At 38.0% G+C, this 16,724-nt stretch overlaps 1 protein-coding gene across 7 annotated transcripts; it reads right to left on the bottom strand.

The window, feature by feature from the left end:
• Positions 1 to 2,088: 2,088 nt before the first annotated feature.
• LOC139978806 (uncharacterized) lies at positions 2,089 to 14,434 on the bottom strand. Of its 7 annotated transcripts, none has more exons than XM_071989309.1 (7): positions 14,290 to 14,434; positions 13,335 to 13,510; positions 12,735 to 12,793; positions 12,044 to 12,136; positions 7,247 to 7,398; positions 5,932 to 6,106; positions 2,089 to 5,507 (listed from the first exon to the last, which is right to left on the bottom strand). In XM_071989309.1, exons 2-7 carry the CDS (start codon positions 13,393 to 13,395, stop codon positions 3,369 to 3,371), a joined length of 2,679 nt encoding a protein of 892 aa, XP_071845410.1. In that variant the 5' UTR covers positions 13,396 to 13,510; positions 14,290 to 14,434; the 3' UTR covers positions 2,089 to 3,368. The 7 variants fall into 7 exon arrangements, with proteins under 7 accessions (XP_071845410.1, XP_071845412.1, XP_071845413.1 ...); XM_071989311.1 differs by having other exon boundaries at positions 13,360 to 13,510; XM_071989312.1 differs by lacking the exon at positions 14,290 to 14,434 and adding an exon at positions 14,113 to 14,247 and having other exon boundaries at positions 13,360 to 13,510.
• Positions 14,435 to 16,724: the final 2,290 nt, after the last annotated feature.

The following is a 16,724-nucleotide window of genomic DNA, read 5'->3' as shown; positions in this document are numbered from 1 at the left end:
CATCACGTGTCAATCTCGTTCTCTTGTGTTCTACTGTGATGTCAAGGACTTTTTTTTTTTAAGTACACTTGATAGTTCTTAAAGCAGTCTTTTGTATTCCATTTGCTACAATCTGATGAAATGAACACTTTTAAGTCCTTGAAAACAAAACTTAAATTCCCCCAGAAGTCACATCAAGAACAACGAAATTATGTATAAAATTCAAAGATTTGTACATCAAAAATTAAAAGTATGGCATTGTAAATGTGTGGTATGCAATATTTTCTGTGTTGCACTGTACAGTGTATGAATTGGTAGACAAGGAACAACCAAGTAGTCTTAACTGAGATTACATCTCTTTAATGGTGTTGTGAAGTCTGGAAGTAGAGAGCAGAAAGCTGAGCTAAGTTATATTAGCTTCATAAGCTATTACTAGGACATTCCTAAGGGGATTAAAAGGATTGGCTGAAAAAAGAAGGGTGCAGCACTTGGTAAAGAGAATTAAAGCCATTGCTAGAGATGATGAGAAAGTATATGTTTCCCTAAAGTAGTAAAGAAGTTTAACCCCTGATTGACCTAGCAAGATGTCCTGCGTGGGATAATAGATTTGTTTTTGTTGAGCCAAGTATTGTTGTTACAATAGCATTGAATACAAAGCCCTGGGTGAATGAAGAAAAAAAAACGAAGTCAGGGAGGGGACAAAGAGCCAGTGAGGGAGAGGTAGGAGGGTTTAAGGCAGTTGGGCTGTGGTGTTTGTCAGGAGAGGAACTGAGGCATAACGGTGAAAAGGAAAGGGAGAAGCAAGGGTGTTTTAGGAGAAACAGAGAAATGCAGGGACTTGTTCAGTATTTGTAGACAGCACAATGTATATGAGATCGAATGATTTGGAAGGAGTAGCTAAAGGAGTTTTTGAGGTTACAGTGATGTGTATAGTAGTCTAGTGGACGTTTGAAATGAAGGTTCTATGTCTCTGACATGTTAAAGGAAGCAGTGGTGTCTTTGATGTGACTGAAGTACAAAATAAAGAGAAGCATGGAATATACTCCCCGTTTACTTAATTTATTACCCCAAACTTTGTAACAAATAGTAAGATCTGATGATCAAAGGCAGTGGCGTAGGAAGGTACTTTTGAGTGGGGGAGGGGCTGAAGACTGATGGCCGGCCTGGGGGAAGGGTCTAAGGGGAAGGGGGTGTCCCCCTCCCCTTTGGATTTTTTTTGCATTTCCAGGTGGCCTCAGATGCAATTTGGTGCAATATAGCACACTTCAACATCCACTCCATTTTGTAAATAATTTTGCATTTTCACCTGGCCTTAGATGCAATTTGGTGCTCTAAATGAAATTTTATTCTCATTTGGAAATGAAAAAGGGGTTTTCTGACTTGCGAAGTGGGGGGGTCGGAATGATACTTCTGCCACCCCAGCCCCCCCCCCCCTCCCCGGTTCCTACGCCCTTGATCAAAGGGATACAACCTCATATCCAATATGCAAAATGAAGATGCTTTAACCTGGAAATCATTGCTCTGAGGTTTCCTCCAGATTCACTGGCGTAGCTAGTGAAGAGAGTTTTGCAAAGGAGGACCATTGATTGAGTTGTAAATATGTGAGGGTGGGGAAGAGGGAGGGAGGCTATAGAGAAAGCAAACTGTCTACACAAATGCAGTCGGTTGCATTGTGTTTATACTGAAAAACTACAGACCATATCCTACCAAACATTGTGAGGTTAAACTAAATATATCTTATCTATTGGGGGGGAGTGAGGGGGAAGGGACTATATGTAGGTATTGCACATCTATTGTCAGACTATAATTCAACAAGCAATTACTAACAATAGAAAGTGCTTAGTGATGCACATTTACACTCAAACACAAGTTTATACACAGGATACTATGTACAACTGTGTCTGAATTATTTTTTTCTATGGTTGCAATAGGAGCATATCCACAGTATCAAAAGGAAGCAGGAATTGAAGTCTAAAAAACTTCTATATTTGTGGTATGGATTTTCTATCGGCAATATCTTTTGAAGAGAAACTTTTCCTACACCTTTTAATAAACAACGATTGAGGAAACAATTAACATTGAATAGTAAATTGAATAGTAAATTCAGTGTTGTATAACATTTGCTTTTATTTGAAATTGAAAAATGCAAGCGTAAAAACCATTGGCAAGTCTGAGGCATATCAAGTGTACAAGGAAAAAGGGTAATGCTTAAAATATTAACAATAAAACGGAGCATTTATGTGTCACAGACTGTAGAAACATTAACATTGCAGAACAAAGCAGAGAAATCTTAGAATAACTGATTAAAATTGATAGAATTGAACTCAAAATTGAACATAGTAAAAGGTCAATACTCTCTTTATTGTACAAAAGTGTCCATATGTGTTTGTACTGCTCTGCCTGATTCAGAAGCTATGACCCAAACATGCTGTCAGAATCAGGCCTAATGGGAGGAGGAGGAGGAGGAGGGGGGCCTACAGACCCGGGGGCCCTACAGACCCGGGATATGGGTCAGTTTGACGACCTGCAAAATGTGGTGATGACCAAGGAAATATGGGTTAAATGAAGAATTTGCAATAAACCTAGATGACATAATTGTCCAAGTTGTGGCCAGAACTGGCTCTCAACATTTTCTGGTTGGAATCAGAAAAGTGATTTGTGGATGTCATCCCACGACTCTTCCACAACAAGCACAATTCAGCCAACCCACTTCTATTCTAGAGTAATCTTACATGTAACAAGAACATGAAATGGATCAAACTTTGAGGTTTGCTCAAACTGGTGATTGATCAAGACATTATGTCTTGCCATTCAGTTATAATGCTGTTGTTCAAATGTTTCTGTTCTTTGTGAAAAACTGAAAGAATTAGTACCTGCAGATAAAGTTAGCATTTTCTTGATAAATTTACAAACCCAGCAACAGGACTGTAAAACCTTGCAGAACAACTTTCACTGTACACTCTACCAAAAAGTCTTCAGTATTATTCTTCATGACTAATAATGCAGCTCATTAGTATTAACAGGTCAGCCTTTAAGTATCAGCATTGCAAAGTTGATACTTCATAAAAAGGTACAGGTTCTTCAAAAAGTTTCTTTTACAAAGTTACCAGCTGATCTGCCAAACTATATCTCCCAGCAGCACAGAGGGGATCTCATTATGGCACAGAGCCAGCCTTTGGCAGTGTGAGGGGGCAAAGCCAAATTGTTTTACCCCTATTTCAAGAGTTCATCAAAAATCCAGACAAATGTCAAATATGTTAGTTTTAATAGTGCACATTCTTTCTCATTATTGTGAATTGAGCAAATAGTTGCCTCGGCCATCTTGAGCTTTGCAAGTTTCAATCTGAACAAATCCTTAACGTCTCAAAGTGGTATGAACTGCATGTGCGTCACTCATAGTCCTCAGTTACTTTCACCCTTCGCTGTCTTTTACTCCTACGGACCCTATCCTTACCCTTAGATCTGGACCTCTTATGCGACATTGCCGACAGCCAATCCTGCTCTCGCCTCTCTTCTGGCATCCGGTATGAATTCAGTAGGTTATAGAGGAATGAGTCGGAATTAGGTTGCCTGCTATCCATGACGAAAGATTTAGAGCTGCTCTGTGGTGTGTCGTCCTCCGCACTGACTGCACCAGTCATGGTACTTCTCGAGTCAGTCTCTGTATGGTAGACACCCTTACCGCTGTTCGCTAGACGGTCGTATGACTCAACCTGGGCGATGTCCATGAAGGATTTGGCAGATTTTTGTAGATTAATAGATCTGGTAGATGTGAAAAAACCTGTATTCTGACATGGTTTGGGTGGTTCGTAGGTGACATGAGATTGCAGTTGATATTGTAAACTGTCTGTTTGGCATGTTGTTCTCTTCTGATAACCTTGCTGAAAGCAACACTGTATCAGCGGCTGGGTTGTTGCTTCTTTCAAGCGTTTGCTGCAGCAACCACTACCCCTAACAGCATGGCCATCGTCTACATGGTAATCATCTGTATTCTCTTCCCAACAATGGCTGTGATCTACATCTGTATCCGCAGATGAGCAATTACAACTCCAGTTTCTATCGATTGCTCGGTTATTCTCTCGGCTTCCATGGTGTCTACCCTCTTCTCCATAACCCTCATGGTATTTGGTACCATCAGTATTGATGTTGGGTGTTTCTCTATCTCCATTCCTAATTGGTGGCAATAATTCTCTGTTACTGTGAGATGTCTCAACTAGCTTTATGACAGAGTAGTCATCATCAGGATCAACATCCATAGGTGGGGAGTTGGGAATGGATATGGCTTGGTCTCCGCAACCTCTGGGCGCATCCTCATCTATGATGAGAGCATCACTGTCGTCGCTGACCTCTCCCCTCTCTTCAAGGACACTGACTCCTTCATCTTTGCCCTTCCTAGGCACCACCGCAAACTGTTTGCTGGATTGCATGCCTGAGTTGACTGTCTTCCTTTGAAGTACTCTCTCCTTGGCATCTCTCATTTCTCTGGCCCGTTCCTCTAGGTCGTTACCCATCACCTTGCAGTCTTCATCTGCCCATCTTCTTGTGTTCAACCTGTTATGATTTAGATGCTCCGGTTCTGTTTTACAGTACTCTGCGGTGTTCAGATAGCATTTATTCCATTCCAAAGATGAGCCACTATTTACAGCTTCAGTAGATTCATCCAATGGTGAATAATCGAATAAACCATACCCAGAGATGCCCTTTGGCTCAAACTGTTTCACCCAGTCGGTACCCTCTGGTCTGCCTACTCGGGAAGGCTTTGCCCCCTTTCTCTTCGGCTTGTCCCTAACTTTCCTTCTCGCCTTTTTTCCACCACATAAGGATACCACATCAATTCTGCCACCCTTTGGTTTGGATCTCTTACTTGGCTTCACATCTGATTCGCTCGTCAATCTGCCTTCTTGCGGTTTGAGGGAATCCATTCCAACCTTATCGTCGTCCTTTTTCGTCGGCTTAGGAAGGATGAATCGGTTACGTTTCATGTTTTTCACGGCTACCATGACACAGTTCTTTCCCACTTTGTGCAACAGTACTTCCCCACCGTTTATCTTCTCATGATTACCACCAACACTCAGCTTGTTTCTCTCTGCACACCACAGAGAATCGTCGTATTCTTCATAGAGCTCATCTCTCTCGTACATTTGAAAGTCTTGTCCGTGCGCCCCATGCCCTGGTAATCCAGAGGTGCCACCATTTTCTAATTCCTGACAGCCTAGTAAAGTGAGATCTTCAGATCCTAGTTGCATCATATCTGCTGGATCTCCTTCCACTGACCTTACTGATGGTAATGTAGGTACCAAATGAACATTGTCTCTTTCGGCAGGAGTACTGTAGCCGGCAGATTGGTCGACGAGTGCCCTGTATGGGTCACATGGCTGGTGATTTATCCCTCCTTCCTTCAGAGTCCATGGACGCCCTGGTGGTATTGGAGATGATTTTGGCTGTTGTAGCTGGGATATTATGCTTTGGGATCCTCTATATCCTACAACATTCCTCTTGGAAGCTGTCATACATGAGGGCTGGTTGTACTGTGAATATACAGGGAAAAAATGTCTATGAAGCAAAAAACATAAAAAAATATAATAATATAAAAAAATACATATATAATATAAATATCAAAATATAATCATAATAAAAATAATAATTCATTGCCTCCAGTTAAGGGAAAGACAATTCAGGATATACCGGACAATTGTATATCAATGACCATACTTTATGTATTATCCACCAAACACCATATGAGCCAAGATGTCCATTCCACCAAGCTTTAACTCCTACTTGTATGCACCTCTTTCTTAACCTTGCATGGCAAAACTGCAATATTTTGAAAAGGTGAAATGTTTTTGCAAACGATCTACCTGTGTATCTTTCCGTTAGCCAACTTACTTTCTGAAATAGCTACAAGTTTTGACTCTCAATGAAGTTTTCTCTGTACAAAGAATGATATCTCACCACATCTCGGGGCATGGTTGATAATGGGTGTTCACCAAGGCCAAGTGACGGAGAGTTGGTCGTCATTTCTGAGGTTGATGGGAGGAAGCTGTCGGCAGGTGAGCACTGTCCCGTAGAATAATTAGCCATGTGATGAAACTCGGATGACTCTTCTGCCAATTGGTTGTTGGACCAGCTGAAAATGAAAAAAGAAATTAATAAACGCATGTCTATAGCAACAGTAAACAGCAAATAATTTGTTTTTTCAAACACACCCATTACAGCAGGATTGACATAAAAAGTCTTGTCATTGAAAAGTATAGTTACATATAATAATATAATCACAGCTTTCTGTTTGTAGTTACAAGCAAAATATTCAAAATTGTCAGGAAACTAGCTAGCTAAAATTTATTGAGTCAATTTTTAAACAGAACTAGGTTAAAATACAAAATGTGTTTATATAGTTTCCCAGAGTCAGCATTCTGTATCTTGGCTCTTTAATTTTTAAAAAGCTAGACTAGTTTTGCAAAGGAGTAACTATGAAGTTTAGATATCAGGGCTTTATGGGAAGTGTCACAAATGGGCAGGGTAGTGGGGGGGGGGGATTTCAGAGTACAGAATGACTACTATTATCAAGCTCTTGTTACCCTCTGACAAAGGAAAATGATGAGAATTTCTTACAATTATGATGAGCATTGTTTGTGGCACATGTTGCCAATCCTTGCCTAGGTTGCATCTGTAGTCTGAAGTCATTTCAATAGCTCGAGTTATTGGAGCAATTAAAGCAAATTTGGTAAGCTTCAAAGATAGGAAATTGAATCAAGGAAGTTCATGGAGACCACAAAAAGCTTTGATTTTGCTTTCACTCTTCTTTCAATTTTCACTTTTCATCTAAATTTCGAGAGAGCTGAAATTTAACAAATTAAGCTCACTGACTACAATGAAAGGATTATTGCCCAATCGAGTTTCATACATTCATGCTCATTTGTTTACATCAGGAGATATTCTGGTCTGGGGCAGCACCATGGCTAAAGTCAAGTTCAGATGTCGGCCGTTGTTTGCCTGTTTCTTTTTTCTTGTTTTATATGCTTCCATCTTTTGAAAGTAACAGTCTGTTTCTTGTTTGCTAATACCACTATTTAAATTTTTCCAATTTCATATCATTATTGGTTTTCCCCAAATTTGTTGCCCGTCCTGTAAGGGCTGCACTACGTGCAGCTCAAACATGATTATATCCCCTACATGTCTGGGCGATTGTAACCGAGCTGGCACTTTGTGAAGATCAATTTACACTTTCAATTGCATAATACTTTGTAAGTTCCGTCAAATACTGTACCTGTGTCGTGAAGGAGCCTGTTGCTCAACATTCAGTGGTTTCAGTCTCAATGGATGACTCTGGGTCTTCTTATAGTTTTTCATCAACTTAATTAGACTCTTAGTAAGCTCTGGCTTCAAGTATTTAATTCTTGCTGCTTTACCCATTAAAGCCTGTCACAGTGAAATGAAATATAAACTTCTTGATCATCATTAATATTCTAATATGAGGGTTAGGGGTAAGGGGGGAGGGGGGAGGGGTACATTAAATCTTGTCCAAAGAACTTGGATGCAGGCATTTGATGGAGATTGGTGAATCCTAATACAATTCTGATGGGAAATCAACGGATGGGTATGCAAATGAAATCACAGTGAGTTTTGTAAAGAGAAAACAGGAGGGGGAGGTTGAACATTCAAACCTGGTTTTGCTTATTTTGCAAAGTGAATTACTATCAAAGAAGTGTTTTGTTGACATTGGTGATCTACAGTACTGATTTCGCTTAACTCCCGTTAAAATTCGTTGAAAGAAAAATAACCGAAATTCTTTGTTTTTCATCGAAATTCCCCGATTTTTATCGATTTTTATCGAATTTTATCGATTGGTTATATCAGTCATTTCCTTCGCGGAATTTTCAACGATGCGTTGAAATTCTTTTTTAAACGAAATAGAAGGTCAATATGTGGTTACGCGAAACGTCGGAAAACGCGTAACTTCGTTTTTTAATATCAGTTAGACTTTGGTTCAGTCGTTTGAAAGAGGGAATATTTACAAAAGCATTCTCATGCTTAAATGATTAGCAACACTCAAAGAAACGTGTAGTTAAACTGACGGGGGACGTTTTCTGACTGTGAACCCCAAACACAGTGACATAAGTCTTAACTTGGCCAGGCTAAACTTGAAGCAGCAGTACAAGCTATGTACCACGAGGCACCCTTCCAAATAAGTTGAAGTTCTGTTTAACCATTTAAATAACAATGAATGGACATATAAACATGGTTTACTTGCAGATTACGAAAAATAGTTATTTTTAAGAGATGTAAATTTGGTTTTTTATGAGAGTTGAAGTATGAAACTTTGTTTCCGATCGAAAACATATTACTTGAAGCAAAATAAAGATGCCCCGCCCATTCTGCGAGGACGCTTCCATTTTTCAAAAAGGCGTTTTCTCTTTTTATTTTTTCTATTTTGTTAACATTTTAAACATGAAAATTATTTTAAAATATGTGAAGAACTGAGTAATGTACTGCAAACTATCTATAAAAATCAGAAAAACGATGTTTTAGGCATGAATAATGTGTTCAATATAACTAAAGTAGTAGGCCAATAGTCATAAGCTCATGATAGTGTCGTCAATTCGTTTTCTCAGTTTATATTTGCGATATATATCACCCGTGTACATCGATCAATGGCATGTTGAAATCCCGTGTGAAAATATGTTGACCCCAAAAGACGCAAATGGTCCGTTCTAGAAAGTACCGTCATAACATTAACAACACAAGGCCAGTTTGCTCTCTCAGGTCTGCACGTGTACATCCATTTTTTCACACATGGTATTATGCTGTGCATGCATTGCGGGCGGGATTGCAGCAAACATAAAAGAAAATGAATGAAAATGAAGAACTTACGATATTTTTCACAAATATTGATGCTTAGATAAGTGCTTCCTCACAATCAACGAGCCGCCCTAAAATTCGCTCCGCTTACGTAAAACTTCTATATATATAACACATGGAAAAACCCGAGATTTTACACACATAATTCCCACTGACATTGGTCACAGAACATAAGTAGGTCATTGAACTTTGCCCAAGTTCATCGCACCATGGGAACGACACAACACATTGAACATGATGTTACATCTCCCGCCATCTGGACGCCGAGTGTAAATTTTGATGTTATATGCAAATTATGAATGGTACTGCGCAGCGCGATCAAAACTTAACCTGCGTAATTTGTTTTCTTAACATGACTTTTAATAAGTAGGCAGGAAAGGTGGGTAAGTTTACTAATTTAGGCGAGTTTTTGTTTAAAATCTTGTGATAGATAGACAAATATATTGTTTTTTTTTCTTCAAAAGTTACGATGTTGCCGAAGGCCGAGTGATATCAATTCAGTGATCTGAACTTCTGAAGACCACAAATACTGATCATGTGTGTTATTCTTTTCAGCAATTATTACACGAAAGGTTCGCAATATTATTGGGCCTAATTAGTAATTAACATACATTGATCGTTGTGTTATTGCCTGAATTGCTACCTGCTGAAAAAAAAACCTTAATTATTGTACTCATAATGTCCTATTTTCATTAAAAGTCGAGTGACCGTGCGTCGAAAAAACCCCGATCGGGAAACGGCGTTTAAACGTTTAACCGACCGGCAGGCGATACGGTGAAACGGTTAGCGAAATATCTGTTAGGTCACACCCTTACTTAAACACACACAAAAACGATCTTATTGAATGAAAATATGCTAAAAACCATATCGCAAAAACACAAAATCGCTTATAACTCGAAAACGGAAGGAGATATCGACTTTTGTCGGCTGTATAGGGATTTCCTAAGCCGAATTTTGATGCGCTCTATCCACCTGTGTCATTTATGAGCTTCTCTGACGTAAGCTGCAGTACGTAATTTCTCTATACCAGTTCCGCGAAATTTATTTACTGTACGCAATAAGCATCGTTCGTTATGTTTTCTTTCACAACGAATATTCAAAGTTGTGCTCCACACGCTTCACAGATATTGTTTTATGTCGTTCATTTTCAATTCTACTTTAAAATTACCTTTTTCGAACGATGCATTGCATGCTTTATTAAACATTCCTGATTAGTAAAACTAAGGAAGGATATTCAAATATGTATTATTTTCATTTGATATGATTTTATGCGCTGTTCCACTTGAAAAACGATGATAAAACCGAAAAACAAAACATCTACTTCTCATGTGACGCATACCGGGAGACTCATAAAAACTACCCCTTCTCATTAAATTAAATGTACATGCCGTCAGGCCAGTTGAAAGCCGTCAGGCTAGTTGAAAGCCCTCCCTACTAATGTTTGATCAGCTCTTCCCAATATACAATACTCAAATAAGCAATGAAAATATATTCATTTTACACAGATTTCTACCCAACGTGGGCCCCAAGTCACTGCTTTATTTTCTTAGTAGTCATGGAAACAATTGTTTGCAACTCTCTTGCTGGCCAGGTGTTTTCAAGTTTTATTAATAGCACGACTTCTGATTGGTTCATTCAAGATAAACTTTCTATCCCTGCTGGATTGTTCTACTTATAATATGAATGAATATTTGGTTTTCAGGTAACATCCATTCCATTACGAACAGTAGGGGTAAAATAATGTTTGCTTCTAGAGGCAGCCAGCCAAAGGTTCAGATAAATACTATGCTAATTAACAGATGGTAGGCGTGAATTTGACAAAGCCAGGTTTATGATTGGACTAAGCCTCTCAAAAAAAGTTTGGTGGTGGGGATATCCAGGGTAGGGAATACACATGTTAGCAGCAAACTGCAGGTGGCCCAGACCCAGGCTGCGACCTAAATACCAGGGCAGTCCATCTGCATTCGCGGGCAACTTACAGTAACGGGTTAGGGGGAAAATAACAGGATGTTTTTTTTATTTTGCGTGCATTGAAGCTGGGGGAGATTTTTGGGACGGAATGCGCTCTCAGAAAAGTTTGAAAGTGAGTGCGGTTCTGTAGTAAACGGTACTGTAGTACGTCAAGTAACATAGGAATTTATTGGAAATAAAGATCTCTTTGATATCCAGCTACGACTGTTTCATTGTGGATATTTTTTTTTATTTCTTGTTTTTCTGACGCTGCGTTCCTTGGTGAGCTAACCTAAACTTATCTTAGTTTAATACTAGCCTATAACTTAAGAGTCGTAGAATGTGCTTATTACGATCGATCAAGACTAGTTTTTATTATCCTAGCCAAATCATTTTTCAAACACCTAGTACAGAACTTACTCTATCTACAATCAAACTTTTGTAACATTTGTAATATTCCTCTACAACTTCTGGTAGAGTCTGAAAGCGGCTGTAGTTAAACTAAGGATTCAACGCAAGTCACAACCTTGATATGTCTAGAATTGCCTTTGCGGCTTTTGATCGCGATAACTTTCGTGGAAATTTCGTTGAAACTTCGTTGACAACCGTGCCTGCAGTAGTCTAAATCTTGTCAACGAAATTATTCGTTTTTAACCGATTTTCAACGTTTTTTATCGATTTTCAACGTTTGTTATCGATCGTTGATTTTTTTTCAACGGGAGTTAAGCGAAATCAGTACTGTATAGACAAATGATGCCAAAGGAAACTTCTTTTGTTCCCACATTACATTAAAAAGGACACGATAGATTAGAGTGCCAAAGTTATTAGTGAAAGCAGTTTTATCACCAGCTTAAATTTTATCCGCTAACAATGTTAATTATTTACCAACATAAAGATTAACTGTTCGAAATACTATCCTGAAAATTAACTGCAAAAGAGCTTGGATTGAAATTTTAGACATCAGCACTTTTATGTCAGCTTGCAGAAACAATATTCTCATACTCTGGAATAATTACACTATTTCATCTATTTGAAATTTATCACAGAAGTTTTATGGCTAATAAAACAGGATATGAGCCACTGACATCTAGGAATACAGTTTTCTATTATCAATTGACATGGGATAGGTTATCATTGAAATTAAAAAAGGTATTCTACAAAATACAACCATTGTATGATTTGATATCATTTATAAAGTAGCAAATCTGCTTCATCCTAAAATACAGGTCGATAACCACATACATTATATACAGACCTTTTCAACTTCACTTTCAGTGATCTCAGGGTCAAAGGTCATATTAAGTATGGCTGCAAGAAGGCTACCTCTGTCACCACCATCAAGGTCGTCCTATGTAGATAACAGAACAGATCTGCTGTTACACTGACTGCATGCCCTCAAGAAAAGGACAGCCATTGAAAGCGAATTTGTTTGCAATATGTATAAATTCTTCAAATGCAAATACACAAAGTATGTTAATTATGTTCCACGAGGTATGTCAGACCCAAAAGGTCTGTTCATTTCCAAAACAAATATCAACAGTAAATACAGTAGTTTGTTACTTATCATAACTAAGAGGAAAGGCTAATTACCAACTACTGTAAGTGCACCTTTTATTTTTGTGGCGAAGGGGGGGGGGTGTAAAAAAAGAATAGTTAATAACATTCTTATTCACAGAAACTAGAGCTATATAATAATTATAACATGAAATCTATATACAAATTCATACATGAACACAAGACCTGCAAGGATGTTTACCACAAGGTAACGTTTACAGATTTAGTCAAGTTGCTGAATGAGAGCACCAAACCAGCATTTTATCACAAAATAATAGAACAAAAACATTTTGGCTAGGGTGCCGCTAGTTATTGGAGAGTAACTAATGAAATGCACAATTTAACTTGGGTCGAATTGTCAAACATCTTTTGAAGTAATGATAGCATCATACCTTCACCTGATTCAGAACACCAATACCATCTTCAATTTCACCAAGACTGACTGCAAATCCTACCAAAATTAATATCAAAATAATCCTGTTGTATGGTTTATTTGATAGTAACAAATGATTCTTTCATAGACATCACCCAGATATTCTTTCCCACTTGATGCACTATTACTTAAAATCTCTCACCAGTCAATAACCTTGTAATGTAATTCAAGAGTATCGTTTCTTGCAGTCTTTCTTCCTGGTCATAGAAGGCCTCACATAATCCAAATTTATCATGAATAAAAGCTTCTATACTATGTTCCAGGACGTCTCAAACCGATCTGCCTAACTATAAAATTTAATAGATTTTAATGGTTCTTCTTAAAGGATGACTTTCGAAAGTATTTTAGTCTTCATATGTCATAGTTCAAGGAACAAAAAAAAAAAACATTTGGGTCTAAACTGTAATGTTTCTATAGCTGTTCTTATTTTCAAGATATTCACTTTTGAAATATGGTAAAATGCCTGGAATAATCCTTTAAAGATGATGACAGTTAAATGAACCTTTAGTTTGAACACTTAATAAATTTAGGAATCATGATTCATGAGTTCATTGCATACCAGGTGCAAAAAGTCTGTGCATTACTTGCTGTGTGAAATCTGATTGGCCCGAGCAATCCATTGTTGTGAGTAACCATGTAATATTTAAAGTTGTGGTTAGCTTCAAAGAGGACTTAGTCTACACTGGTTCATTGGTCGTTCGTAGGCAAGGCAAGAAGCATCTCATCTGCAAATTACTAAATAGTAAAGGAAGGGGTATTGATTACATACTTGGCTACATGAGATGCTCAAAATATGAGCAAACTTTAACAAAGTCTGCTGGAGGCTTTAAGTTACTGCTGCTAATGATCAGTATTGCAAGTAGCCTAGGCCTAAGTTAGGCAAGCAAACCCAGTTAATACTACTACTAATAAAAATCTACTAGCCTTTACCGTTAGGCATTAACTTAACAGCCAATGTTTGTTATGTATGTATGATGAAACTTGAAAGTATGTGTAAGTATATGGCAGCCTGACCAGGGAGATTGAATGGAATAGTAAACTCATATTAGCCTAGGCCTACCGTTAATGTTATCACTGCTATGGTAAGTTTAACTAAATGGGCCTAATGTTAGCCAACGAATTAAGATACACTGATAGCGGACTGACATAGACTACGAGGTTTTTCTGACGTTAGGTTTCACTGGCAAGTAAACAGTATTTATCGGTATGTCAGTAATTTACACCAGGCTAGACGATGCGTACTGTTACTAATTACACTTATATTGTAATAAATCTTAGCCTAGCGTTAGACTAAGTTGCATTGCCTAACGTCAGAGTTGACCTAGCCTAACAGTTACCAGTTAGGCCTAAATTAGGTAATACTGTCATCAACGTCAGGAATGACCTCCGAGACAAAGCCTGGATTTTACCACGATTGTCTAGGTGCTAGAATGATAGAATCTGACTTCAATCATGGTAATTGTCAACTAGACATCATAAATAATACGTATAACAACGAAGACTAAGGCATAAACCTAGTCAAGTTTCTGAACAGCCTTTGGAACAGTTGATAATGTTGCGCGTGCGTACCGAGCCTGATAACTAGTGCTATTGATATAGTACATGACCTGAGCGCGCGGTAAGCTTAGAAGTAAGAGTTAAAAGGTAAAGTCGACTTTCCTGGCCCACAAATATCAATCGATGCCCGGGTACGCTATTTCCCAATTGGCTAGGCACAGAAATGAATATTCATTTCTGGAAGGGCTATAAACATTACTGTTCCCTTATTGGCAGGTATGTGTGTATAGCATTAGTAAAGTTCAAATTTGTTTCTCATATGGCATACAAAACTGCAGTGGGCCTACAATAGTAATTAACAAACTGAGGAATGATGGATGCTAGAAAAAAACAATGTTGTTTATCGAAGCTAGTGACCATTTGGTGCTAAAAGAGAGAAAAATAGAAAAGAAAAAACGTCGTGGTCCACAAAAAAGTTTAACAAATTCGGAGACAAAGCGAAATGTTAAAGCCAAAGGACAAACTGCACGTATAGAACATGTGTGTGTGTGTCGTGGGCTTTCGGTGATATTGAATTATTGACAGACACTATAATCTGCAGGAGGATGGAGTCATTTACATTACTCAAGTGGACGCAATGGCCTACAGGCCTACAGGCTACACAGATGTCAACATTTTGCATAGCCAGTAATTAGGCTAGCTACACAATCCTAACGTTAGGGATAACGTACCCAGCCAACAAAAACGTTTTTAAAACGTTATTAAAACATTTCGTCTTTTGTTTTATTAACGTTATTTGTGGTGTAATAAATATGTCACGAAAACGTTTTCAAGCTATTATTTCGAAACATTTTTTCGTTAAAACATTAATATAAAATTAATATAACATTAATATCTCATAAAAACGTTATGCCGACGTTTTTATAACACCACATTTAACGTTATTAAAACATATTTTAGAGGCTCTTTTAAAAATGTTATGATAACGTTTTGTGTTTGCTGGGCTATAGTAGTAGTATACCACTATAAAGTAGTAGCCTCAAGAAAAGTATTCTTAGGCACCACATTATATTGCGCACAAGAGTGCTATATCGCTGCAGTTACAAACTTACCAACCATATTTAACCAGCTGGTTTACCATCATTATGAATGTGGTCAAGTTTTGAATTTGCTATAGTTTTGCTCAAAATTTATAGTTCTTCAATTACAAATGATTACCTATTTCAAATTTTCAATTATTTTCTTTCTTGAAATCCACACTGATTACTGAACTTGGAAGATGCTGTTTTTGGATGTCTTTCTCCTATCTTATTGGAACTTTCTCCTATGGCAATAGCCTTTGCACTTGCTGTTTTTTCCGCAGACTGCAGTAGTGTGACCAGTACTGCAGGAATATTGAAACAGCTTAGGCTAGAAATTAGAATAGATGCCAATGAAAATTTTAATTCCATTATATTTTGTTCCATATTTAAAATATAGAGGGGTAGATATATGAGAAAATGTGTGTATGTTAAGGCATAAAGTAAGGTAAAGTATGCCATTACGTGATTCCGTAGGGTGTACTGTACATTATAACCTAGTTTACATCAGGCCATTCGTTTCCACCACCACTGGTTGTTTCCGCCTAAAAATATGTTTCTGCCATGGTACCACCAAACTTATTTCTTTGGCCTTGGCCTGCACGTTTACATAGCAATTACGTCCTGAAGTGGTGGCACAGCTGTAAAATGAAAACCACCCGCAATGGCCTACAGAGTGTAACGATATGGAAGTTTGTTTACTTGTATGACACCACTCTGTGGTTGTCAGGCGAAGCATGAGAACGTCATGTAAATTTGCTAATTTTATCAAGCGTGTTTTTTGCCTTCGTTGTGTCAGATTGAGCACAGAATGTGAAGATCACAACACAGAGTACTGTGCTGACCAATTGAGACACTGTGGCCATGCATTGTCACAGCGAATTGAAAAGCATTAATTGTGTTAAATTTACATACCCACCCGCACCTATGAAGTAATATCATAATAAATTAAACTGTTAGCAAACTGCTTATCCACTAGAGAGCCTGTGTAATAGAATGTGTAAAAGTAAGTTGGCCTGACGTTTCGATCCTAGCAGGATCTTCTTCAGAGGCTGAATGGAGTAATATCATGTTAGTTACACAATATACGTGTGAAATGCCGTCGACTTACTCGCTTTCCGGGGGTGGAATTAATGATGGCTTATTATGTAAGTTAATTAGTTGGAAGTTCACATGCAACGTGAAAAGTTGTCTAATGTAAAGTCGGTTGCTGTTAGTTTCTTATTCTTTTGCTTTTCAAAATGATGCCGATGTAGATCTGTATATAGGTTGTTCATGCGTGAAATGAAAGCGTCGTTGCATGTTGATGATTATGATCATAATGATGATGACGACGACAATGATGATGATGAGGTTGATGACGATGATGGTAA

This window comes from Apostichopus japonicus, chromosome 13 (assembly GCF_037975245.1).
Source record: "Apostichopus japonicus isolate 1M-3 chromosome 13, ASM3797524v1, whole genome shotgun sequence".
Classification (NCBI taxonomy): Eukaryota; Metazoa; Echinodermata; class Holothuroidea; order Aspidochirotida; family Stichopodidae; genus Apostichopus; species Apostichopus japonicus.
Note: the sequence above shows the minus strand (reverse complement) of the source record. Positions and strands in the feature narration are given on the sequence as shown.